This window comes from Lithobates pipiens, unplaced genomic scaffold (assembly GCF_037356315.1).
Source record: "Lithobates pipiens isolate NorthernLeopardFrog02 unplaced genomic scaffold, aLitPip1_a1.2 Scaffold_16, whole genome shotgun sequence".
NCBI classification, from domain to species: Eukaryota; Metazoa; Chordata; class Amphibia; order Anura; family Ranidae; genus Lithobates; species Lithobates pipiens.
The window spans coordinates 263,884,278-263,899,766 of record NW_027507748.1 but is presented as its reverse complement, the minus strand read 5'-3'; the positions used below and the strand labels follow the sequence as shown (position 1 = coordinate 263,899,766).

The 15,489-nt window shown below is 43.8% G+C and overlaps 1 protein-coding gene across 1 annotated transcript in view; it reads left to right on the top strand.

Moving 5' to 3' along the window:
- FRS3 (fibroblast growth factor receptor substrate 3) overlaps positions 1-15,489 on the top strand; it is an 83,732-nt gene that overhangs the window by 36,689 nt on the left and 31,554 nt on the right. Inside the window, exons 4-5 of the mRNA XM_077481368.1 lie at positions 226-412; positions 10,550-10,711. Of these exons, the coding sequence (XP_077337494.1) occupies positions 226-412; positions 10,550-10,711 (349 nt within the window). The remainder of the gene's footprint in view (positions 1-225; positions 413-10,549; positions 10,712-15,489) is intronic.

Genomic DNA, 15,489 nt, shown 5'->3' with positions numbered 1-15,489 from the left:
CTCTGGTCCTTAGGCTGTTAATTGGTCCGGGGCTGAAGTGGTTAATTCATAACCTGCCTTAGATCTTGCTACAAAGTGCCATGGAACACTATGTAACAATTTTTTAAACTATGTTCTGGTCTGAATTCATTAAATATAAGATTTGTTCTATAGCAAGTATGATATTCATAATGATTTAGAGTTTCTGTTTTGCAAAATATGTGATGTGTTGAAATCTTATTTCAGGTCACCAACGTGGACGATGAGGGGACAGAGCTGGGTTCTGGTATCATGGAACTAACACAGACCGAGCTGGTCCTACACACCCGCAAGCGGGATGCTGTGAGATGGCCCTACCTCTGCCTTCGTCGCTATGGATATGACTCTAATCTCTTTTCCTTTGAGAGTGGGCGGCGGTGTCAGACTGGTCAGGGTATGGTGATTTTTATTTATTTTTTCTATATGATTTACATACTGACAGTCTTTCTGGGACAAGTCGTTTGTGCCAATGAGCTTTTTTGCTGATCTTTAAAATGCGCCTTTTCTCTCTTCTAGGTTTGTCCCAATACCGAGCATTTGCACGAGTACTTGTACTTGCGCAAATGTTCCCGATGCTAGATCCGAAACCTGGGAGAGATAAATGAAGTGACCTGGCACAACTGGAAGACAGTGGGTGGAACAACGAAAGTGGCGCTCTGTGTCGACGTCTGTGGTTGGATAGCCCGATGCCCACCTTGGTACACCCTGCTCTGGGCCGCAGTAAGCAAGCAGCGGACATCTTGTTACACCCAGCCCACATAGTTCAGGCTGAGTGTAACAAAATGGTCGCTGCTGCTTTTATGTGGCCAAGTGCAAGGAGTAACAAGATGGGCTGTCGCAGGCAGCCTTTCCTCATTGCATTTCAGTGCCTGCCCATCAGTGCCTATAAATGCCACCTATCGGTGCCCAAGTGCCGCCTATCAGTGCCCGCTATCAGTCAGTGCTCATCAGTGCCACCTAATCCTATCCGTGCTGCTTAATCAGTGCCACCTAACAGTGCCCATCAGTGCCACCAAATCTGTATTGTGCTTTGAAATCTGTCACATGACATAAAGTATCGGTATTGGTGAGTACTTGAAGAAAGTATCAGTACTTGTACTCGGTCTTAAAAAAGTGGTATCGGGACAACCCTACACTCTCCTAACAGTAGTGCCAGGTAAACACCTAACTTCCTTTGACATTTCCGTGTGATTAAGAAACACCTCTAACAATTGAATCACCAACAAATTGACTTCTCCTTTTAGGAGCCTTTGCCACAACACTTGCCTGCTTTGCAACTTCAGAAAAGGCAGTTACTTTTGGCAAAGCAATGTTTTACAGGGATCTCCTTACTATGCAGAGAAGAGTAGCCAATCTCACAAGCCGCTAGATTTGCAACTTTTGTATTTCCTTCTAGCCCATAAAGAACAATATAACCATTTGCCTACCTTGCACTGTACATTTACTGCGACAGTGCGGGCTGGCTGCGCAGAATCGCTTGCATGGTTCTGCATCTCTGGGTAGGGGGTGTTTGCATCCTACCACAACCCCCCCCCGTGATTCGTTACAACACATGCTGATCACCGGGTCCCGGTGCCAGTTATTGATTGGCGGAAGCCGGCGATCAGCTCTGAGCTTCACAGAACACAGCTCTGTGAGTGTAAACGGCACAGAGCTGTGTTCAGTGACAGGATCTTGTTGTTTTCTCACTTCCTTTAAAACAACTAGATCCCCAATTAAAGCAGCACACACACAAACATGTGATCGTGTATATTATTAGCACTGATCACTGTAATAATGTCACTGGTGATGTCAGTTGCAATTAGTTCCCACAAAGTGTCAGTAAGTGTCAGATTGCTCACCATCCCCCTATGAGTCACTGATCACTAGTCATTACTAGTATAAATAAAAATTCCAGTATATATTCCATAGTTTGTAGACTCTATAACTTTTACTCAAACCAATCAATATACACTTATGATTTTTTTTTCTCAAATTGCCTTTCAGGACAACCCTGGAGAGAGCGCAGGAAACACCTGCCACCTTTTTAAATCCCTCCTCTTCCACCATGGCTTCAGTTATTGTGTTTCCTCCGCCATGGTGAAAGCACTTGCGGGAACCAAGGGGGGTCTGCGCTCCCTTCCAGGGTGGAAGGAAAGGGCTTACCTCTAAGCTGTTTTCTCTTTAGCTGCTTGGTGTGCAGTGACCCTCCCGGCACGAATGGAGGGTGTTCCAGAGCCCCCAGCCTTTCCCAGCTCAGTCGAACGGTGAGCGTCAGGAGGTCGAAAGACCCAGAGTCTAGCGTGGGGTGCTCTGTTATTTGGCGGTTTCGCTGCATTGGTTATCTCCGGGCTTCTCCTGGCGAGAGTGTGATGTGGCTTCCTGTGCGGGTGGGGAGATGAGTGGTTCCGGTCACCTGGAACGCACAAGCCAGGGGGGCGGGTCCATAGACCGGTGTTTCCTCTTCCGGCCAGCGGATGATGCCGGATCCGGGAAGATTTAAAAAAGCGGATGTTTTCTACATCCCCCCCCCCCCCCGCTGCGTTCTCTGCAAAATGGATGAGAGGCTGTCAGCGACGGTGGAAGCAGGCACCTGTCAGGCCCAAGTAAGAGGGGCACAGCGGTGCCTTTTATTCTTCTCCTTTATGGGCTGTTTTTTGTTGTTGCTATGTGTCACGTTCCTCCCTATAGGGAGCCTGCTACTACAGAGTCAGAGGTTACTTCTCTCGGACCTTGTAGTCTGTTGGTGGAGGTCACTGTTTCTGGATCACTGCGGGGCAGGTCTTTGTGTTCCTTCTGACTGGTGGTGGTTTATGTGTTAATAGCACCATTAGAGGGTTGGTACTTGCAGTGGGAGTGAGACGCCACTTTCCTCGTTTCAGGAAAAAGTCTTGGTAAAAGTGAAACATTGAAACCCGCCAGGTCAGAAAAGGTGCCCTTTATGCAAGAATCCACTTAGAGAATTGTGCCAAAAGGCCCTATGCAAGTCATGCATTAAAGACCTGGTTGAAGAGGAAACCTCAACAATATAAGGACTTATTTTCTTCAGTCTGTGAGCTCGCAAGCTCACTGAGCTCTGTCAAGATGCTGCTGGTCCAGAACCCAGCAGGCCAGCTCGATAGTCTACAACCGCCACCTAGTCCCAGGGCATCTACCTCTAAGCAAGTCGAGGTTGGTGGCTCAGAGGGTGCAAGCACTCTTCCTTCCCTCAGACATTCAGAGGATGGGGTGGAAGAGGAGGCTGACAGCTGTAGCTCTAGGTACAAACTGTCCTTAGAAGAGGTGGACGACCTTTTGAAAGCAATTTATACGACTCTGGATATTCAAGAAGAGAAAGTCCAGTTGTCGATCCACGATAAAATTTACCAGGGTGTGTATGACACCAAATACAGGGTGTTCCCAGTCAATAGAGTGTTATTGGATACGGTCAGGAGGGAGTGGTCCGGAGAGGGGCCCTTTCCTTTCCAAAACCCTCAAGACGTTTTCCCTTTGAAGACAAAGAATCGAAGGTATGGAATAAAAAGCCATGGGTAGATGTCGCTTTTTCGCAAGTGTCGCATTGTACAGACCTGGCCTTTTGAGGACATGGGGGTACTCGAGGATGCAATGGATAAAAGGGCTGATTCCCTCTTGAAGAAAGCATGGGACTCCGCGTCGGCTAGTCTCAAGCCAGCTACGGTATCCAAGGTGGTGGCAAGAAATCTGGAGTGCTGGATGGAAAAGCTGAAGAGTCATGTTGAGGCAGGAACGTTGCAAAAGTATCTTTTGGAATCCTTTCCTTTAATCCTGAAAGCAGTGAAGTACATGGCCGACGCATCAGCTGAATCAATTAAAATGGCAGCCAGGTCATCGGCCCTAGTGAATTCATCTAGACAGCAAGTCTACCTAAAAACTTAGTCTGGCAACACAGCCTCCAAAATTAAATTGTGCGGCTTACCTTTCTCAGGGGATCTTCTTTTCGGTCCGGATCTAGAAACAATTCTCAATAGGACAGCGGACACGAAGAAGGCTTTCCCTGCCAAAGAGAAGCAGGCAGCTAAGCAGAATTTTTGTGCTGTTCAACAGCCCTGTAAGGTTAGGAAAGATAGCAAAAGCCATTAGGGCCCCCAAAAGGGTAAGAGTGGAGGAGGAGCCACCCAAAAACAAATGATAGTCCGGTTCCAGTAGGGGGAAGATTGTCCGCCTTCCTCCTGCAATGGAGCAGAACATCTCCAAGGCGGTAAAGCAAATGCAAACAAATTACTCAGTCTCAGTCCGATCAGCCAATGGCGGTATTAGGACTTCTTACGGCCTTGATCCCGATGGTACAATGGGCCAGGTTTCATTCCAGACCACTCCAGTTGAACATCTTACAGACTTGGTCACATCAGGTTTCACTGGAAAAGCAGATCAGGCTTACCTCAAAGGTGAAAAGAGCACTGTGGTGGTGGAGGAGGAACTCCGCCAACCTGACAAAAGGCTTTTCCTGGGTCTTTCCACTAGACAAACGTCTAACAGACGCAAGTTCCTGGGGTTGGGGAGCCCACCTGGGTGGTCTAACGGCGCAGGGGGCCTGGTCCAAGGCAGAAGCCCGGAGATCGTCAAACTGGCGAGAACTAAGAGCCATCTTTCTGGGTCTTCTAGCCTTTCACCATGTTTAGGTCCTTTTGGACAATATGACTGCTGTGGCATATGTCCTCAAGCAGGGAGGAACCAGGAGCAGGGATCTTATGAAACTAGCCAGTCAACTATTCTCTTGGGCAGAACAGAATGTTGCCTCTCTGTTGGCAAGTTCCCAAAATTTGTTAGCAGATCTGTTCAACAGAAGGAGGCTGGTAGACGCAGAGTGGAGCTTGAATCAGGAAGTTTTTCGCATGATCTCCGAAGCATGGGGGTAGCCGGAAGTAGACCTGTTCGCCGGTCAACAGAACTCAAAGGTCCACAACTTCTTTTCTCTTCACCGAAAAGAACAAGCCATAGGCATAGATGTTCTCGCACATCCCTGGCATTACCAACTGTGCTATGCCTTTCCCCCCTTTCCTCTAATGCCGATGGTCTTAAGGAAGTTCAGAGAAGAAAGGACCAACATGATCCTGATTATGACCCTTTGGACAAAAAGGCCATGGTTCGCAACACTACTAAATCTGGCCACAGAACCTCCATGGAAGCGGCCGTTCAGGAAGGACCTTCTAACACAGGGTTCTGTGGTTCACCCGGTGGCAGACCGACTACAACTAACTGCTTGGCTTCTGAGGAAGACCTCCTAAAGCCTAATGCCATTCTGATCACAAAATCCGTCTGATTTTTTCCGATGGATTCTGCCTAAACTTGTCATGCATACACGTGGTCGCGCAAAGTTGTCGGAAAATCCGATCGTTTGGAACGAGGTGATGTAAAAAACGTAGATGGGACTACGTAGAGGCCAGTACCCAATAGCTTTCGTCTCCACATTTTTTCTTAGCATGAGTGCCATTTTGTGCGTCTGAATTCTCTACACACGATCTGAAAAAGTCAGATCGAATTTTGTTGTCGGAAAATTTTAGATCCAGCTCTCAAACTTTTTCCGTCAGAAATTCCGACAGGAAAAGTCCAATAGAGCCCACACACAATCGGATTTTCCGACAACATAATCCGATCTGACTTTTTCCGTCGGAATTTATGACCGTGTGTATGGGGCATTAGGGTTTATCTGATAAATTAATAAAGACCCTACTTTCCAGCAGGAAAGAGGTAACTCGAGCCATATACCTGAAGGGCTGTAAGAAGTTTAATTCCTATTGTACCTCTAAAGGCTTTCAGGTAAAAAGTGTTGTATCAGTCCTTGAATTTATCCATGAGGGAATGAAGAAGGGACTGGCAGCCAGCACCTTAAAAACACAGGTAGCGCTCTTTCAGTTTATTTTGAAAAGACTCTATCCAGAGAAATTTTTATTTCAAGGTTTTTTAGGGGACTAGAATGGAATAGGCCGGTGGCCCTCAAAAATCTTCCCAGTTGGGACTTATCCATTGTTTTACAGGATCTCACGAGGACACCGTTTGAGCCCTTATACAAAGCGTAGTTAAAAAATTTTGTTCTAAAAACATCTTTTAGTAGCCATTACGTCGGCAAGAAAAATCAGCAAGCTTCAGGCCTTGGCAGTCATTGAACCCTTTCTTAAAATGTTTCCAGACCGAGTGGTTCTTCAGACAGACCCTGCTTTCCTGCCCAAAGTTTCTTCAAACTTTCACCGCTCACAGGAAATAGTGTTGCCCACGTTCTCCTCGACTCCTGCCAATACAGGAGAAGAACCCCTCCATACTTTGGATGTAAGGAGGTGCCTTCTTCAGTTTTTATCTGCCACTAAGGAATTCAGAAGATCAAATGCCCTTTTTGTAATTTTCTCAGGCCCTTGTAAAGGGGAGAAAGCTTCTAAAAGCACCCTGGGCAGATGGCTGAGATGGGCAGTTGCAGAGGCCTACAAAGTTAAAAGAGAATTACCTCCCTCAGGTATTGCTGCCCATTCCACAAGATCAACGGCATTTTCCTGGGCCGAAAGGCCGGTGCTACGCCTGATCAAATCTGCAAGGTGGCCACTTGGTCCAACTATTCAACCTTTCTCTGACACTGCAGGTTGGACTTACTGTCAGCTGCGGATCAAGACTTCGGCAGGCAGTAGTCTCACCCTAGGGTAAGTTTCTCGGCTATCCTCTCCAGCGTTGTCCTGAAAGGCGATTTGAGAAAGGCATAATTAGACTTACCGGTGACAGTATTTCTAAGAGCCTTTCAGGACAACCGCTATTTCCCTCCCTTTGTTGCTTAGAAGTGGTGTAAGTATCTGTCATGGTTGTTTGTGGTTTTCTGTTCTTTGTTTTACAGTATGTCGGAGGCCACAATAACTGAAGCCATGGTGGAAGAGGAGGGATTTAAAAGGCGGCAGGTGTTTCCTGAAAAAAGGGGCGGAGCTGCGCTCTCTCCAGGGTTGTCCTGAAAGGCTCTTGGAAATACCATCACCGGTAAGTCTAACTATGCCTTTTTTTTTTTATTAAAGATATGTAGCAGAATACATTTTGGGCCAAATTTGATTAAGATTTGATTATTTTTTTTAATAAAATTTTATTTGATCTGTTTTTATAGCAGAAAGTAAAATAAAACACTGTGTGTGCTTTTATTTATTTTTAAATTGTCAGTCTCTTTTTTAATTTATATAATAAAAAAATTAAACAGTGGTGATCAATACCACCAAACAAAAGCTCTATTTGTGTGAAAAAAATTTAATGACTTTCATATGGGTACAGCATTGCATGACCGAGCAATTATCACTTAACCACTTAAGGACTGAGCCTCTTTCTGAGATTTGTTTACAAGTTTTTAAAAAAACATTTTTTTATTTTTTTGCTAGAAAATTACTTAGAACCCCCCAAACATTATACTTTTTTTTTTTCTAACACCATAGAGAATAAAATGGCGGTCGTTGCAATACTTTCTTTCACACGGTATTTGCGCAACGGTCTTACAAGCACTAAAAATGTTACTCAAGCGCTGGTGTGGTAAAAATATAAATACAGTGAAGGTAATCATAATAAAGTGATGTGACAAAAAGAGGCTAAAAGCTGCACCAATGACAGTGATATCTCACTTAAAAAAGCTACAATTTAACAAATACGATTAGTGCACTAATATCAATAAATGTGAGTAATGCGGCGTACACACGTTCGAATTGTCCAGCGGACGCCGGACAATTCGATCGTGTGTGGGCTCCAGCTGACTTTTTCATCGTAAAGTCCGGTGAACTTAGAAAGTAGTTTTGACTCAAAATTTGTCTGCCAGACTTGGCTTTCAGTGGACAATCCGTTTGTCGGTGTGCTAGTCCGGTGGACTAAGAATGACGCATGCTCTGAAGCAAGTACGAGAAGGAAGCTATTGGCTACTGGCTATTGAACTTCCTTTTTCTAGTCCCGTCGTACGTGCTGTACGTCATCGCGTTAGAAATCGCTGGACTTTCGGAGCGTCCGTGTGTGGCCAAGTCCATTCGTTATAAATTCCGCCGGACAATTCGATCGTGTGTACGCGGCAAAAAAAGTTACTAAGTAACACAATCTGTCAAATACCATACTCAAAATAAAATACAAATTCCTGTGTCACAAATTGCGTGTATATAAAAATGATGAAAATTAGTACTCATCAATCTCCTGCACCTGATGGAAATATATGGTAAACCACAATGTTATAGGTTAACACTCATGTGACTAATCTGCGATCAGGAGTCCCACATAGGCTATAAAACCCTCGGGAACAAGAGGAAATGTATAAAACATATATAACCTGTATAACTCAGTCCCATATAAAGAATCCAAAGCACCCTGCATCAAACTGTTTTTTAATAATGTCCCACTTTTCCGGGTGTACTCTGTTTCGCTTGATCCTTTCTCCTTTACTAACGGATATCATAAATGAAAAGAAAGAAACAGACAATAGTGTACTACTGCAATTGAGAAGATAAACTCTGTATGAACACAACGATACACTCAGACGCCCATTCCTGTGCAGGCATATAATCGTGGCAAACAGTCACAGCCTCTCCGTGTAAGCAAACACCTGTGGCTGACGTCACTGGCTCCTCCTCTCTAGCACACTTTTCTTGGAAAAGATGCCCTTTTTTGATTTAAAAAATAAGACCACAGTAAAGTTAGCCCATTTTTTTTATATTGTGAAAGATAATGTTACGCCGAGTAAATTGATGCCCAGCATGTCACGCTTCAAAATTACGCCCGCTCTTGGAATGACGACAAACCTTTACCCTTAAAAATCTCCTTTTTAAGGGTAAAGGCGATATTTAAAAAAAATTCTATAGGTTGCATGTTTTGAGTTACAGAGGAGGTCTAGGGCTAGAATTATTGTTCTCGCTCTGCCGATACCTCACGTATGATTTAAACACAGTTTTCATATGTGGGCACTACTCACATATGTGTTTGCTTCTGCACGCGAGCTCGCGAGACGGGGCACGTTTTATTATTATTATTATTTTTTTTTTAAATCCTTTTTTTTACCCTTTCATTTAAAAAAAATTGCACTTTTATTCCTATTTCAAGAAATGTAAACATCCCTTGTAATAGAAAAAAAGCATGACAGGACCCCTTAAATATGAGATCTGTGGTCAAAAACACCTCAGATCTCATATTTACACTAAAATGCAATAAAAATAAAAAAAATTGTCTTTAAAAAAAGAAAAAGAAAAAAAAAATGGCCCTTTGAGAGCTATGAGCGGAAGTGACGTTTTGACGTTGCTTCTGCCCTTCAATGATCTGGAGACAGGTGGAGGCCATCTTCCCCTCACTTGTCTCCATGTCACACAAGGGGAAACATCTGATCGCCTCCATCGCTACCAACTGCTCCGGTTAGTGGCGGGGGGGGGGGTACGTGAGCTTGCGGTGAATCCGTCACAGAGACCACTTTTATCTTGAGGCGGACCACCCGCTTAAGAAGAGGATACCGGGGTTATGGCAGCTAGCTGCTGCCATAACAGCAATACCCCTTTTCAAAGTACCGACGAATTAACCACGGTGGACGGTCCAGAAGTGGTTAAAGTAGCTGCTTGCTGTGGGGGCACTCGGCTGGAGGGCAGGGCCATGAGCACCGGCAAGGGACCTGAAAAGGCGCAGGGAAGCCACCTCCCTAGGACAAGGGAGTCTATCTTGCATAATATATTACAGTCCTGTCTGAAAATTATATATTATTATTATTTTTCTATAATTAAAAAAAACAAAAAAAAAACTCTGGGCCTGAGGATATTTACCAGATTCAACCTCCAATAGTATATACAGTATATCTCTTCTGTCTGTTTATTCTCAGAGTGGGTTAGAGATTTTGCTCCCTAACCATAGGTTATTTTTACCACTGCATAAAGATTATAAATTGCCGTTTTTTTTGTTTTTTTAACTTTACATATTAACTAAATTATACACCACACTTTTTTAATGTTATTATTCGATTAATCGAAACAATCTGCCAACTAATCGATTATGAAAATAATAATTGCAGCCCTAGGTAAAACATAGCAGGCTGGTTTTTATCCAAGTTGATCGATCAACTTGGTACATTCAGTCTGCCCATAGACTGTTTGAAACTCTTGCCAAACTGGCCGGGATTCGAACTCTGAATGATCTGCCTTCGGGTTGCCACCATTTTATCTTCCCCCAGTTTCTTAAATTTGTTCTGGGTGTTCAGTACTTCAGTCTACAGGACTAATAGTTAAATATCTGATTAAAAAAAAAAAAGTCTTATTTTTGCAGTGCGAACAAACGCCCAGAGAGGTATTGAGGTGGGATAATGCATGTATCAGAAAAAGTATTTAAGAATTTACAGCCTGGTTTTGCTGGTATAGGTAGCCTGTATCAGTATCACATATATGATTTTAAAGTTCACCTTTTTACAACATGCTACACCCATATTCAGGTTTACCTGCAAAAAATGTTCTTTTATTATTTTTTTGTAAAGATGACCTTCTCTTTTAAAGTTTGACTATTGCGCTATTAAATGATTTCTAGTGGTAATTATGTTGCCTCTGCTTACTCTTACTACGTTTCCTTTCCCAAGGAATATTTGCATTTAAATGTACCCGGGCTGAAGAAATATTCAACCTCCTGCAGGAACTTATGCAGCGAAACAGCATCAGTGTAGTAGAGGAGCCAGTTATGATCACCAGGACTGGACATCCAGTGGAAATGGACATGCCTCGTACCCCCCAAACCCCTGGAGGTGAGCCAGATTAGTCACAAATACAATTGCATGTGTTTTATTTTGATATTTAGAACAGGCCACAGATGTATGGGCATTTCTAAAAAAATAAATAAAAAAAAAACTTTCGGAACTACTGAGGGCCACTAACCTTTGCAGAGAAGTGTGTAAACAAGGTTTAAATTTAACTTTAAAAAATAAATAAAAAATCACTGTCAGAATGGTCTCTTTAGTTTAGCTTTGCTTACATTTCCTGCTCCTGTATACTGCCTAGATCTCTTCTGCAGTCACCTTCAAAAGCTCTGTACTTATTTGTATGGGGAAATGCATTACATGCTTCCTGCCTTCCCACGATGCAGTGCTCAGTGTCTGAGTGGTCAGTTTAAATTGTGTCTCATGGTAAGTGGAGGCATTTGCCTTGCAACTTTGTAGATTCAGTGTTGATGTTTGTCTAACATTTTTATGGCGGCTGTAATGGTGATCCAGTGGGTGACGCAGTGGGAGATGGACAAGAAAAGTAAGAATAACAGAGGGTGTCCACCTTTTTATAGTTTATTTTATTTTGGTCAGATTTTTACTTCTGTCTGTCCCTATCTGTGTACCCCCATTTCGTAGCTTTCACCTTAGAGAACTCTTCAAAATAAGCAAAATCAAGAAATGTCGAATGTTCTGGTTTTATTTTTGTATAGTATGAGTTTTAGTAAAGAGTCCCAGATACAAGTGATATTCGAAAAATTAGAACATCGTGCAAAAGTTCATTTATTTCAGTAATGCAAATTAATAGGTGAAACTAATATATGAGGTAGACTTATTACATGCAAAGCAAGATAGGTCAAGCTGTGATTTGTCATAATTGTGATTATTATGGCTTACAGCTCATGAAAACCCCAAATCCACAATCTCAGAAAATGAAAGTATTACATGCAATCAATAAAACAAGGATTGTACATAGAACAATATTGGACCTCTGAAAAGTATAAGCATGCATATGTACTCAGTACTTGGTTTGGGCCCCTTTTGCAGCAATTACTGCCTCAATGAGGGAATGATGGCATGGAAGCAGCCTGTGGCACTGCTGAGGTGTTATGGAAGACCAGGATGCTTCAGTTCTTCTGCATTGTTTGGTCTCATGTCTCTCATCTTTCTTTTGGCAATGCCCCATAGATTCTCTATGGGGTTCAGGTCAGGCAAGTTTGCCGGCCAATCAAGCACAGCAATCCCACGGTCATTGAACCAGGTTTTGATGCTTTTGGTAGTGTTGGCAGGTGCCAAGTCCTGCTGGAAAATGAAGTCAGCACCCCATAGAGCTTGCAGAAGGAATCGTGAAGTGCTCCAAAATCTCCTGGTAGACGGCTGTGTTGACCCTGGACTTAATGAAACACAGTGGACCAACACCATGGCTCCCCAAATCAACACAGACTGTGGAAACTTCACACTGGACTTCAAGCATTCTTCCTCCATACTCTGGGTCCTTGGTTTCCAAATGAGTTGCAAAATTTGCTCTCATCAGAAAAGAGGACTTTGGACCACTGAGCAACAGACCAGGTCTGTTTTTCTTTAGCCCAGGTAAGATGCTTCTGATGTTTGTTGTTCGGGAGTGGCTTGACAAGAGGAATACGACATTTTGAAGTTCATGTCCAGGATCCGTCTGTGTGTGGTGGCTCTTGATGCACTGACTTCCACCCTCAGTCCACTCCTTATGAAAGTCCCCAACACTTTTGAATGACCTTTTCCTGACAATCCTCTCCAGGCTGCGGAGTTGTGCACTTTTTTCTTCCATGCTTTTCGATTCCATATAACTTTCTATTAATGTGCTTTGTAAAGCACTTTTGGAACATCCAACTTCTTTTTAGTTACCCTTTGAGGCTTTCCCTCCTTATGGAGGGTGTCAATGATGGTTTTTTGCACAACTGTCAGGTCAGCAGTCTTTCCCATGATTGTGGTTCCTACTAAACCAGACTGAGAGACCATATAAAGGCTCAGGAACCCTTTGCAGGTGTTATGGCTTAATTAGCTGATTAGAGTGGGACACTTTAAGCCTAGAATACTGCACTAGAATATTGCACCTTTTCACAATATTCTAATTTTCTGAGATTGTGGATTTGGGGTTTTCATGAACTGTAAGCCATAATCATTATAATTATTAATTACAAATCACGGCTTGAATTATCTTGCTTTGCATGTAATGAGTCTATCTCATATATTAGTTTCACCTTTTAAGTTGCATTAATGAAATAAATGAACTTTTGCACAATATTCAAATTTTTCAAGTATCACCTGTACATGGAGGGTAGCTGTTTGGTCCAAATTGTGAAATAAGATGTGGACATATGTACAGTGAGGGGGGGGGGGAGTACTTGATCCCCTGCTGATTTTGTACGTTTTCCCTCTGACAAAGAAATGATCAGTCTATAATTTTTATGGTGGGTTTATTTTAATGGAGACAGAATTGCAACAAAAATATCCAGAAAAACGCATTTCAAAAAAGTTATCAATTGATTTGCATTTTAACCACTTACAGACCAGACCACTTTTTGCGATTCGGCACTGCGTTGTTTTTACTGACAATTGCGCGGACGTGCGACATGGGTCCCAAACAAAATTGACGTCCTTTTTTTTCCCACAAATAGAGCTTTCTTTTGGTGGTATTTGATCACCCCTGCGGTTTTTATTTTTTGTGCTATCAACAAAAATAGAGCGACATTTTTTTTAAAAAAACGCATTATTTTTTACTTTTTGTTATAATGAATATCCCCAAAAATACATAAAAAAAAAAAAACGTTTTTTTCCCTCAATTTAGGCTGATACATATTCTTCTACATATTTTTGGTAAAAAAAATCACAATAAGCGAGTTATTGATTATTATTATTGATTGGTTTGCGCAAAAGTTATAGCGTTTACAAAATGGGGGATAGTTTTGTGGTATTTTTATTAATAATTTTACTTTTTACTAGTAATGGCGGTGATCAGTGATTTTTATTGTGACTGCAACATTATGACAGCGTCACTTGTTGCTATGCAGAACGAGGAGATGCTGTTTGCAAAGGCATCTCCTCGTTCAGCCGCCCCGTGAGGCGATCGTGGGTATGCCTGCGGCTATAGAGTCCGCGGGACCCGCGACCGGACTCACGGGGGTCCCGACCGACACGCAAGTGCGCCGCCACCGGTGCGCTCGCGATGGCAGGGAGGCATTTAAAATTGGACGTACCTGTACACCAATATGCCTGCCCGTGCCATTCTGCTGACGTACATCGGTGGGCGCTGGTCGGGAAGTGGTTAAGGAGTCAAATAAGTGATTAAACCCCTATAAGGCCGGGTTCACACCACAGCGATGCGGGAACGCCGCGAATCCGCTGCGTTTTCCCGCATCGCACACCTCCCGCCGGCAGTTCACACTGCCCTATGCGGACGGCTGGGAGTGTCAATGATATGTTAATGACACCCCCAGATCCGTCCGCATATCGCAGTGCGATCTGCCGACTCGCACAGGAATCGGATCGCATGGTGTGAACACCCATGCGATCCGATTCTGTTGCGGACCAAAAAAAGGGTCCCGTGCGAGTTTGCTGCGGGAACGATGCGAATTCAGCCATACTATCTGTATGGCTGAACTTGCATCGCTACGGAGATCGGATGTGATTTGCACTGCAGTGCGGTGCGAATCACATCCGGATCTCCCCCCGCAGCAGTGTGAACCCGGCCTAAATCAGCAAGATTTTGGGCTCCTAGGTGTCTTCTATAAAGGTAATGAGCTGAGATTAGGAGCTCTTTCTTAAAGGGAGTGCTCTTGATCACAGCTTGTTAGCCTGTATAAAAGACACCTGTCCACAGAAGCAATCAAACAGATTCCAATCTCTCCTCCATAGCCAAAGAGCTGTTCAAGGATATTAGGGACAAGATTGTAGACCTACACAAAGCTGGAATGGGCTACAAGACCATCGTCAAGCAGCTTGGTGAGAGGGTGACAATAGTTGGTCAGATTATTCCCAAATTAAATAAACCGTTAAACTCCCTTGGTCTGGGGCTCCATGCAACATCCCACCTCGTGGAGTTTCAATGATCATGAGAACGGCGAGGACTCAGCCCAGAACTACACAGGAGAATCTTTTCCATGACCTTAAGGCAGCTGGGACCATGGTAACCAAGTAAACAATTTATAACACACTACGCCGTGAAGGGCTGAAATCCTGCAGCGCCTGCAAGGTCCCACTGTTCAAGAAAGCACATGAACAGGCCCATCTGAAGTTTGCTTATGAACGTCTGAAGGATTCAGAGGAGCACTGGGTGAAAGTCTTGTGGTCAGATGAGACCAAAATCGAGCTCTTTGGCATCAACTCAACTTGCCGTGTTTGGAGGAGGAGGAATGCTGCCTATGACCCCAAGAACACCATCCCCACCGTCAAACATGGAGGTGGAAACCATTATGCTTTGGGGGTGTTTTTCTGCTAAGGGAACAGGACAACTTCACCACATCAAAGGGACGATGGTCGGAGCCATGAACCATCAAATCTTGGGTGAGAACCTCCTTTCCTCAGCCAGGGCATTGAAAATGGGTTGTGAATGAGTATTCCAGCATGACAATGACCCAAACCAATAGCCAAGGCAACAAAGGAGTGGCTCAAAAGGAAGCACATTAAGGTCCTGGAGTGGCATGTCAATTTTTTTTGGGGGGGGGGGGGTGCGTGTGTGAGTGGCTGCCTTCTTTTCTTCCTGACCCACTACCTCCTTTTCCACTTCTCTGCCACTACGGCGACTCTTCCTCTCCCCCTACGACACATCACAGGTCCCGGAAGAATGC